The sequence below is a fragment of the Takifugu flavidus genome, chromosome 1 (assembly GCF_003711565.1).
Source record: "Takifugu flavidus isolate HTHZ2018 chromosome 1, ASM371156v2, whole genome shotgun sequence".
NCBI lineage: Eukaryota > Metazoa > Chordata > Actinopteri > Tetraodontiformes > Tetraodontidae > Takifugu > Takifugu flavidus.
The window spans coordinates 20,859,320-20,870,868 of NC_079520.1; the positions used below are offsets into that span (position 1 = coordinate 20,859,320).

Genomic DNA, 11,549 nt, shown 5'->3' on the forward strand with positions numbered 1-11,549 from the left:
ATGCGTACGCCACAAGATGCTATTCCTCCTCCAGAAACTGGAGTAAAACATCTCCCAAGCCATACAATGACGCATCTGCTGACACGTTAGTGTCTGTATTAGGGTCATACATAGCCACCACAGAGATGACCTCTGCCACATATGATCCCATCAATCGTTTTCAGATCAGGGCGCATGTCAATTGCTGAGAAAAGCCACCTTGCTCTTTGAGAGTTCACAGTCCCACATTCAGTGTCTTCATTGGTTTATCCTTTCTTCATAGCATGCATTTGGCCACCATGCTCTTCTTGGTCCAAACACCCATACCAAAAGATCACTGGTCTGGCAAACGACACCCTCCAGGCATATGACCTCTGCCATTACACACTAAAACTGCTCCACTGCTGAGTTGATTTGCAGACAGTTTAAGTGGAACTGCCTGAATGGTGTTACGACCATCACTGATTCTTGAGAAAGAGAAATCTGCCATAAGGCCATATTCGCAACCTATTTGCTAAACAATTTAGCTCCAGCAAAGTGTCCAAGACTCTGCTCCAGTGATGGCAGAATGTACGTTTCTCGGTACTTTTTCAAACCGGTAAAGTCCGCACACAGCCTCAGTCTTGGACTGTTCTTGGGCTGATAACTCCCAGCTACTCCATATCCCTAAGCTCCTCCCTAACTTTTCACAACAGCAACAAGGGAATTCTTCTGGGTGTTTTAGGGAGAAGGTCACAGCATTATCAGCTATAGTGCTCCAATAATTTATATAGGGCAATCACAAATATCAACATTCTCATGAGTTTCCTGCTTGCACCTGTTGAAATGTGGACATTCACAGGCAATTTCTCACTTTGGCATAGACAGATCAGCATAATTCAGCCTCATGCTTCTCATTGTCTGTCTCATCTCACACAAATAATAAGAAAATGGGTGAATCACTGCATTTACCTAATTGGCTTCTGAGCCAGGTTATTCATTTGTCTTTCGAATTGCTGTATGCAATCTGTCCATTCTTGAGCCTTAGTGAAGTCAAAAGGCTCCAGGGGTTGTATGCTGAATGTTGCATGCCAGCATCTATCACTTCTTCCAGACTTTTAACTTTCTTTTTCCAATGACAGGACATGCAAATACCATGTTGTGTTTGAATTTTAAAGAAATATGAGTCATCTGTGAGCTTTACATGTACTTTATCTGCCAACATTTCCAGACATTGCACTCCACATGACTTTCAAAATGCATTCAATTACATACATCGTTGATGTATTCCAAACACTCCGACCAGCCCACAACACATCATGGTACCATTAGCATTAATTGTTGATGCAAATAAATGTGGATGAAACTTTTCAAATTTGCAATCATAAACCAATAGACCTTTAAATGACATCCATTTCTGGTCTGTTACACAAACAGTTCTTGAATCAGGATTCCAATCAGGTCCGAAATGGAATTTGGATAATGGAATCACAATCTACCTCTGGTTTTGATGCAGTGATTTTTCCACACAAAGCAAAATCTGTAGATCACACACACACACACACACACACCACACACACACACACACACCACACACACACACACGCACACACACACACACACACACTCTCTCTCTCTCTCTGATACAATATACTAGACACTGAAGCAACTATAGTCATTCACATTTGTTTTTAGCTCTTTTCATGGAGCACAGTGCCAATACAGATGCATGCCAAATCAGTATTGTGTATTTGCTCTGCATGTGCGGCTGCTGTGTATTATGTTATTTTTGTAAAGCACAATAGCAACAAAGGCTTTCTATTCTATTCCCTTAATTGGAGTATATGAGATCTCTATCTGAAGTAACACAGGCAGGTGGAGTCATGATACCTTATTCTGTTTTAATAGAGAATGAAAGTGTTAAGTGAGCCTGATTACTGTTACTTGTCATGTGCAAGGAGTTATCTTATGTGTTAGCACTTACAAAGGCTTCTACCTTACAAACAGCTGTTGTCTGCTTTCAGGGATGGTGTGTGAGTAAGCATAAAGCTCTCAGTGCACTGCTGACTGCTTGCAGACGATGAGCGACGCGGTGATTGCTGAAAGCGATTCCTCCGCTGGAAGTAGCTGCCGGTCGACCATGACAACTTGTGCTTCCTCATGTATTCTTTGTAGTTCTTGGTCAGAAGTGTGTAGAGGAAAGGGTTAATGCAGCTATTGGAATATGTCAGGCACGTCGTCAGATAGTTGATGTTGCGCTTGGCTTTGAGGGACAGGGGAAGCAAGGGGTTGAACTGGCCCAGCAGCTGCCAGATCCAGAAGGGCAGGAAGCATGCCCAGAAGAGAAGCACAATGGTGAAGATCAGGTACAATACCTTTTGAAAAAGAGATGCAGCCATAAGAATGGGAATCCTGCCAATAAAAACATCTTAGGGATATTTGGCCCCATTTTCAGATTTATTTGAAAAACAGCTCCCTGTGCAGATGAACACGATCTCCGTGCAAATCAATACGCTGTAGTGCACATGTCAGGCTAATAGTTGATGGTAATGCCCCAGACATACAAGTAAGTGTATAAAGAAACACTGAGCATATTTAAAACAACAGCAATTATAATGGCGAGCACCAAAGTTTTCCAGTGGACTGCCGACAACATGGAGTTGCTCCTACAAGCGACACTACAAAACGAAAAACCTGTAAAGAACAGGGATTGGGAGTAAAAGACGCTATATAAATAAAAAATGATTGATTGATTGATTGATTGATTGATTGATTATGTCTGTCTTCTTCTGCTCTCAAAGTTCTTGTCTTAGGCTTACGTATGGTCGACAACTATGCAAGCTCGTTTACCTGCAACTGTAATGCACATGCCCAAAATCGCTTAAAATGCACTTTGCATTTACACAAAGGATGTTGTGGCATTTTAAAATCATTCAACTCTGGAGCCCCTATTCATATTTTTTTTCATATTGCTCTTATTTCAGACATTCTTGAATAAATCGACAGCCCAAATGGGGGAAAAGTTTTGTTTCTCACCCCAAAAGTTGTGTATTTCCAAACTCATGTTTTCTTGTAGCATTTGCTATTTCTCTGATGTGGTTTGTATTTTATTTTTGTTTACATTCTCCTCAATGTCCTTTTTTCATGTGTTTCACAAACATATACACCCCCCATGTTTGCAGGGAATATATGTTTGTTTTTGGGCTGGTAAAGCCAGGTATTTGAGTTCCACCTTGTCCTCTCTTAAATAGCATTATTATGCCTCCCTAAAACCAATCGTCAGAGAGTAGTGCACAGTCGTGCACTGGTAACAATGTTAAACAGGCTTGTCAGATGATTAATGCAAAAGTGCTGATAACTATTATCACATTTGAAAGAAGAGAACCCTGTGCCAAGTATGCATGACAATGTGCTTGAGATTTATGTATCAGGCATGTTTCCTGTGCTACCAAAAACACTTTAAATCAACCTTTTCCTTGTTAAAGTGCATTGTTACCAGTGACATAATGGTACTGGCTCTTGTTTTCAATTAGATTTAAACTTATATATAACCATTTATAACTATTTAGATGAAAAGTGTGCATGATTAGTCCAAATTAAAACTAATTAAATAACAAAAAGTGAAAATACATTTACAAATAATTACAGAAATTTGAATCACTGACCTTCTGATTGGGAAGTTTCTTGGTCTGTCTGTAGTTCTCCGTCTGTGAAACCCAATATGTGCGCGCTAGTTGGATATAAAGATAGCCAATGATCAATCCTGGTGCGACAATGCTGGTGCAAAATAGGATGGAGATGTATATATTATAGGAATATTCGGCCAGAAATGACTGACACATAGCCTTGGTGCCATCCCTCTTCAGCTGTATGCTCACAATCATCGGTAGGGTTAGGACAAGAGAAGCCACCCAGATCAACAGAGCTATGGATTTCCTGTAACTCTTAGACCGCTTGACAGTATCAAGTGGTTTGACCACAGCAAAGTAGCGCTCTGTGCTCATAACTGTGAGCGTGAAGATGCTGGCATGCATTGTCAAAAAGTCCATGCTGATAAGAATCCTGCAACCTACATCACCAAAATACCATCCTTTTAAGAAGTATGTGCAGACCACAAAAGGTATGGTTAGAAGATAGAGCAGATCTGCTAATGCTAAGTTTATGATGTAGATATACATAGAGGCTGCAGTCCTCATGGAGCGGCACATGATGATCAACGTGTAGATATTTCCAAGGACTCCGACAAGACACATTAGAGAGAGTATGGTGCTGATAGTAAAGGTGACAGCTTTGTCCTCGTGTGTGTCCATAGGAAAGTCTGTCGCATTAGCTTCACGATCTGCAAGAACACCCATAGGCTCCATAGATGTGGTCATATCTGGACATGTGGGATCAGACAAAGATGTGGTCAGTGGTCGGTGTTAACCAGACAGCAAGCACTTGAAAGGCATTTTATTAAATTACAATTTACTAGCCATTTTTTCTTCACTTTTAGCTTTGTTTTATCCTAGTTCGCATTTAAGAGTCAGTCTTCTGGATAGAAGGAGAAACGTCTTCAAAAGAGAAGAAAAACAGTCCAGTTAACAAAGAAAACTATCTTGGATAACTATGACCTGGATGATTGACAATCTACACAGACAGCACTTCCAAGATTGATTTTTTTTCTCTTCTTTATTTTTGTCATTTTTCATATCTGGTGTTATTTTACATTTATACATTCATTAATTGAGAAGGTTGTTTCAATTGGCAAAGAGCTGCTTATTTCCCTTGCTTTTGTCTTACCATGTATTTGTCTAATAATAATAAATAAATATTATTCATTAGAACACTCATTCATACTATTAAGGACACCAATAATGGCAGTTTTGGAATTATAAAATATTCACTAACAGAAATACTCATGTAAGTGAGTAACTAAATAACAGCTATTATCAGGATTGGCGCTACTGCACTATTTCAGAAAGAACCAAATGTAACTGCTAAAGGCATATTAAACTTTTATAAATTTGCGGTACTGAACGTTCAGCAAATATTGTTCTCTTGCCACACATGCCATAGTGTTCTGCTGATCATGTTACACCACTGTCTTTGTGACACTTCATGAATACCTCGATGAATTAATGTAGAGTTTTAGACAAATAATCCTACCTGGGCTGCTGAATTTAACAGGAATGTTCAGTCCTGCACTGTACGTCCATCATCCATGTTTTGAGTTACATATGCTCCTCCAAAATCCTCCGTTACCAGAAAAGAATTTATACTCCACTAAAATCCCAACAGCACCAGCACATGGTGGAGTGAATGTATAGGACAATATGTATCCAGCAATCATAAAGGAGCCAGATATGGCTCCATTGCAGAGCTCAATTATTTATCCAGTCGCTTGAAAAGTTCTCCTCCAGCCTTTTCTACCCTCGGAGACCCATGACAACATCGTTGGATGCAAAGTCTGCCATTAAAGGCAGAGGATTTGAATTCGGAATGCAAAAAAGAGCCATCAGGGATGTGATGAGAAGTGAGTAAGCTACCGGCGCCGCTTTACGGAGAATCCCCTCTGACTGAGAGTGAGCAGGAGGAACGTGTCAGAGGCAGCGAGAAAGGAAGAGAGAGGGAGGGGGAGGAAGAGAGAGAGCAGCTGGTGATGCACTCTCTCACAAGTCCAAAGTGAATAAGAGGAGACAAAAAGCGGGAGGGAGGTATGCAGGAAATGTGCCCTGCTCTCGCTCGATGCGTGCCTCTCTCACCCCTGCGCCATTTATTTGGCAGCATGGCTGTGTGTCACAGATGAGATATACAACAACCCAGTGACACACATGCAATATAAATTTATAGCTACAATATAGTCAACTCAGACAATTTTCTCAAGTGTGGAATGTCTAGTATTCAGAAAGGATAGAGGTCAGTGTCTAGCAATTTATCAGAACTTAGGTTTATTTGAATGACTTTTTTTTAGTGATGATTGTAAGTCTTTTATCTGTGGTCATGGACACTGCCTGGTACCTCAACCAAACTGAAAGACAGCCTGCATTAGATTATAGTTCATCTAGTTGACTGGTCCAATTTCATGCATTCACTTTGGGTCTGTAAATCCACCCTATTAAATTTTACATCTGCAGAGATATGCCTTTGGTTTTACACATAGCCTCATCCACTCACCTATCATTTTTGGTCCTGTGTTCATGCTTGCATGCATGAAGTTTGGTTGCTAGGTGTCTTGGTATGCGGATCCTTGGCTGCACAGCTGATGATCATTACTTAACTGGGAACACCTGGCCAGTGTTCCTAAATAAAATAATCGCCCGAGCCAGGATGCACGAGTGGATGATTGTGGATCCCCACCATGTCATTCCAACTCTTCTTTCCTGTTTAGTTTTGCATTAATCCTTTCTATAATGAATTTCAGGGAGGGGGGCTTTAGATGATGTCTACCTGCAGTAATGGTGGCAGAGTGGTTGGATTTTGCTCATTGAATTCTCATCCCTCTATAAAACTTTTGGTATTTAAATGTGTACTTAAATAGCCTAAGAATTATATACACCTTCATAACATTTTGTACATTATGTAGATAGAGGTCCAAAAAGGTAAATGCAACTACGTTTGAAAAGACAATAATTAAATCTATATGTAAAACATTTTAATAACAGAAGTTTTAACAAAAACAAAATTTAACTGAACAGTACTGTCTGTTTGCAAAAGTGCATTTTATTTTAAAGTCTGTATTAAGGCAAACTTCAATAACTACAATTATTGTGCAGAGGTATGGACAAGTATGGACAAACAAGGTTGTGGCTACATTTGAAAGGTTTGCAGGATCCTAAAGTTAAAATGTTATTTGGCTGGAACCAAGTAATGACACTGAAGGAAAGGAGTGATTACAGGCTATGGTTATAGTATTGAAGCAGCCAGCAATGGATTTTAAATCAACTGGAGGAAGTATTTGACAGGTAAAATTAATAAAATGGTTTATTCGTAAAAGAGATAATCAGCATTATGATTGTAAAGGCAAAACTCTATGTGTCTCACGGTGTGCACAACTGAGGTGAAAAAAAACCAAAACATTGCTGTTGGTGATAAATTATTCTGCAGTGATGTATTATCATGATTATTATCATGATGTATTATGTATTATTACAGTGATGATGTATCCCCTCACACCACAGCAACTACTCAGAAAATTAAACTCAATAATTTTGTTACTCCAAAGCAGTTGCACATCAATGATTTTAACATGTCCAGTCAGAAAGCCATAATTAACGGCAGATAATTTCATTAGCTAAAGTGCAAATGGGACAGCCAGCCAGTGGAAAGGAGACGTAACTAGAGAGAGATTAAGAAATGGTTAATTATCTGGTGACCAAATACCATTTCCACATCCTTTCTGGCTGATTCTTAGATTGTTTTGCATTTTTCCAGAGCCCTAGCCATTGTTAAAAGGTGAAAGGCCAGCAGCAGCAGTCCAACTGCAAAACTGTTATCTGCTACTCTATGAAAAGAGGAAAAGGAGTACTGTCTTGGCAGAGTCCAACAAGAGCTCCACTTTAAATGAATACCCCCCCCCCTTTTTTTTTTTTCTCATTGCATTCACATCAGCAGTCAACAGTAAGAACAAGATTCAACATCTGGAAAATGCTGGCCTTTATGAGCAAAGCTCTTTTCTTCTTTTTTGTATTTTTTTAAAATTATTTTTGTCATATTGGTAATCTAATGGAATTAAGGGTGTTTGTTTCATAAATCAGCTGCTCAGCCAGTGTGATTTCAAACCATAAAAGAATTTCTTCAATTTTCTGACAACACTACTAATGCTTTTATTTCCAGAGTTATAAACCCAAGTCAGAAAGCTGACAAACAAAATACTACTTAGTAGAGATAGGGCCAGTGGGTGGAGCCTCACTCAGACACTATGAACTACATTCTCCAGCTTTCTAAAATTATGATGAACATACTGGAGGTGCCATTTATTTTGAAACTAATAAAGTGCTGGATGTATAAGTTTTTCAGTCATGTTACTTGTGGTTGATATGCTGATATTAATGCATTTCGAAAACTTTCAACATGATTTTTTTTTTTAGAATCAGTTCCTATATCGAATCAAACCAACCAATACCAGCCAAGGCAGGTTATATTTGACCAGACAAAAATGACTTTAGGTAGGTGTGTCTTTTTTTACCTGCCTAAGAGTTTTTTTTAATTATTTTGTTAATTATATATAACATTATTACATGTTGATCATATTTAACATACATATGTTTTACATATTTGTAAACAAAAGTGTCAGAGAAGCTGATCATTGGCTAAGAAAGTACAGTTGCTTGTCCTCCCCCTACTGCTGTGTGTGCTACTGAAAATGCCCCTGCAGGGACAGGCAGAGGCAGGGGAGCAAAAAGATGAGGATTTCTATTTCTTTTGTTTTTTTAACCTGACTCCATTAGAAAGTTTTGATTAGCAAATATTAATATTCTTGGATGAGACTAAGGGATGGACCAAAACATTTGGACATGGAGTTCTTTTGTGTGACACTCAGGTCATATAATAAACCACTGATAAAACATGGCAAACCAAGAAAAAGTAGATTTAATTTGAAAATGCCTTGTATTCGATTTTTATTAATCAAATCAAATCAAATCAATCTTTATTTATATAGCGTCTTATACAATCAAAATTGTTTCAAGGCGCTTTCCAGAATCCCAGGGCCTGACCCCAGACAAACTCCCTTTTAACAGGAAGAAACCTTGAGCAGGACCAGGCTCATGTAGGGGGACCCTCTTGCTGATGGCCGGCTGGGTAAAGAGAGAGGAGAGGGAGAGGGAGAGGAAAGGAGAGGGAAGGGAGAGGAGAGGAGAGGAGAGGAGAGGAGAAGGAGAGGGAGGGGGAGGGGGAGAAGAGAGGAGGGGAGAGGACAGACAGGCAGGACAGGACAGGACAGGACAGGACAGGACAGGACAGGACAGGACAGGACAGGTAGAGGACAGGTAGAGGATAGAATGGAGAGGAGAGGAGAGGAGAGGGGTAGAGGAGAGGAGAAGTAGAGTGAAGGGGAGGTAGAGGAGAGGAGAGGAGAGGAGAGGAGAGGGAGGAGAGGAGGGATGAGGAGAGGAGAGGAGAGGCACAGAGCACAGAAAAACACACACAAAAATACACTATACAATGGGTCGGCGGGGCTGGAGGTCATCATGCAGCTCCGAAGGCGGCGATACCTGTAAATAAATCGAGGGGGGGGGAGCAGAAAAACTACACAAGAATCAGCATAACTAGTCTGCTTGATGAGGAGGAGGAAAAGAGAGGAAAGGAGAGGAGAGGAGAGGAAACCATGACCCAGTGGGGTGACAGAGGCCTGTCAGGTGATCATGTTTCCGGACCCCGGCAGCCTTGGCCTATAGCAGCATAGCTAAGATGTGACCTAATGATTAGACGACCCCCTAAGTATGATAATCTGTCTGTCTGTGATAGTAACTGGAACTACAGAATTAGTAGCAATAAGCTTTTTCAAAGAGGTAGGTTTTAAGTCTGATCTTAAAAGTAGCGATGGAGTCAGCCTCCCGTACCTGGACAGGGAGCTGGTTCCATAGCAGGGGGGGCTAAATGCTCGGCCCCCCATTCTACTCCTAGAAACTCTGGGAACCACAAGTAGACCAGCATTCTGAGAGCGGAGCGGTCTATTGGGCTGATAAGGTATCACTAGCTCCTCCAGGTAGGATGGAGCTAGGCCTCTGAGGACCTTGTAGATCAAAAGAAGGGTTTTAAAAATTATTCTAAATTTAACGGGCAGCCAATGAAGCGACGCCATTACAGGAGTTATGTGATCTCTTTTGTCAATACCTGTCAGAACTCTGGCTGCAGCATTTTGGATCAACTGGAGGCTTCTTAAAGAGTTGTTTGGACACCCTGATAATAAAGAATTACAGTAGTCCAGCCTGGAAGTAACAAATGCATGGACTAACTTTTCAGCATCATGCCGCATCAGCAGCTTCCTGATCTTTGTGATGTTCCTCAAGTGAAAAAAGGCACTTCTAGAGACTAATTTAATGTGTGAGTTGAAGGAGAGATTTTGATCAAAAGTTACTCCTAGATTCCTCACAGAGAGACTAGATGTTAATGAGATACCATCTAGAGTGATCATGTGATCTAATCTATCCCTGAGAGGTTCAGGACCAAACACCATGACCTCAGTTTTTCCTGGGTTAAGGAGGAGAAAATTTGAAGACATCCAGGACTTTTTGTCTTTAAGACAGGTCTGAAGCTTCACTAACTTCTCTGTCTCCTCTGGTTTCATGGATAAATAGAGCTGAGTGTCATCAGCATAACAATGAAAATGTATCCCATGCTGCCGAATAATGTTCCCTAAGGGAAGCATGTACACGGTGAAGAGGATCGGTCCAAGTACAGAACCTTGAGGAATTCCAACGGCTAACCCTACTGTATGAGGAGGGAACACCATGGACATGAGCAAGCTGGTATCTATCAGATAAGTATGATCTAAACCAGTCTAGTGCTGTCCCTTTAATCCCAATCACATGTTCCAGTCTCTGTAACAGGATGCTGTGATCAACTGTATCAAAAGCAGCACTGAGGTCCAGCAGAACCAGCATAGAGACCAGTCCATGATCGGAAGCTATGAGAAGATCATTAGTGACTTTAAGAAGTGCTGTTTCTGTGCTGTGGTGAGCTCTAAAGCCTGACTGAAACATCTCAAACAGGCTGTTCCTCTGCAGGTGCTCCAGTAACTGAGTCACCACCACCTTCTCTAGAACTTTAGAGATAAAAGGAAGGTTGGATATTGGCCTATAATTTGACATCAGGATCCAGTGATGGTTTTTTAAGCAACGGCTTAATCACTGCCACCTTGTAGGACCGGGGTACATAACCTGACACTAAAGAACCATTGATCTGGTCCAGGATAGAACTACCTATCAATGGTAAAACATCCTTCAACAGGTGTGTTGGGATGGGATCTAAAAGACATGTGGTGGTCTTGGATTTCTGAATTAGCGAAGACGCCTCAGAAAAATATATAGGGCTGAAGGAGTTTAAGGGCTCGTTGGAGAACCTGTATGTTCCCACAGTCAGCACATCTGGTGATGGTCCAGTTGGCCTGGTTAGCTTTCTCTCTGATAGCTAGAACTTTATCAGTGAAGAAGCTCATGAAGTCTTCACCACTAAGGGAAGAAGGGATACGTGGATCTAAAACACTGTGACTCTTGGTTAATTTGGCCACAGTGCTGAAAAGAAACCTGGGGTTGCTCTTATTTTCCTCAATTAAAGAAGAAAAATAAGCTGTTCTAGCCTTGTGAAGGGCCTTTTTGTAAACTAATAGACAGTCTTTCCAGGCTACATGATAGCTGTCTATTTTACAAGAATGCCACTTCCTTTCCAGTCTTCGCACTTTCTGCTTGAGGGTCCTGATATGTGAATTATACCAGGGGGCACACCTCCTCTGATTTACTATTTTCTTTTTCAGGGGGGCAACAGAATCAAGCGTGATTCTCAGTGAGGTTGCTGCACCTTCAGCAATAGAGTCAACCTCTGCAGGGCTAAGATTATAATGATTGATCCCTGGGGAAACACACGGTGGTCCTGGGATCAGCACAGGGATC

The 11,549-nt window shown here is 40.8% G+C and overlaps 1 protein-coding gene across 2 annotated transcripts; it reads right to left on the reverse strand.

Moving 5' to 3' along the window:
• Positions 1 to 1,554: 1,554 nt before the first annotated feature.
• LOC130538963 (urotensin-2 receptor) lies at positions 1,555 to 8,126 on the reverse strand. Of its 2 annotated transcripts, none has more exons than XM_057057029.1 (3): positions 6,115 to 8,126; positions 3,624 to 4,336; positions 1,555 to 2,333 (listed from the first exon to the last, which is right to left on the reverse strand). In XM_057057029.1, the coding sequence occupies exons 1-3, from the start codon at positions 6,149 to 6,151 to the stop codon at positions 1,956 to 1,958; spliced, it is 1,128 nt and encodes a 375-aa protein (XP_056913009.1). In that variant the 5' UTR covers positions 6,152 to 8,126; the 3' UTR covers positions 1,555 to 1,955. The 2 variants fall into 2 exon arrangements, with proteins under 2 accessions (XP_056913009.1, XP_056913016.1); XM_057057036.1 differs by lacking the exon at positions 6,115 to 8,126 and adding an exon at positions 5,107 to 6,094.
• Positions 8,127 to 11,549: the final 3,423 nt, after the last annotated feature.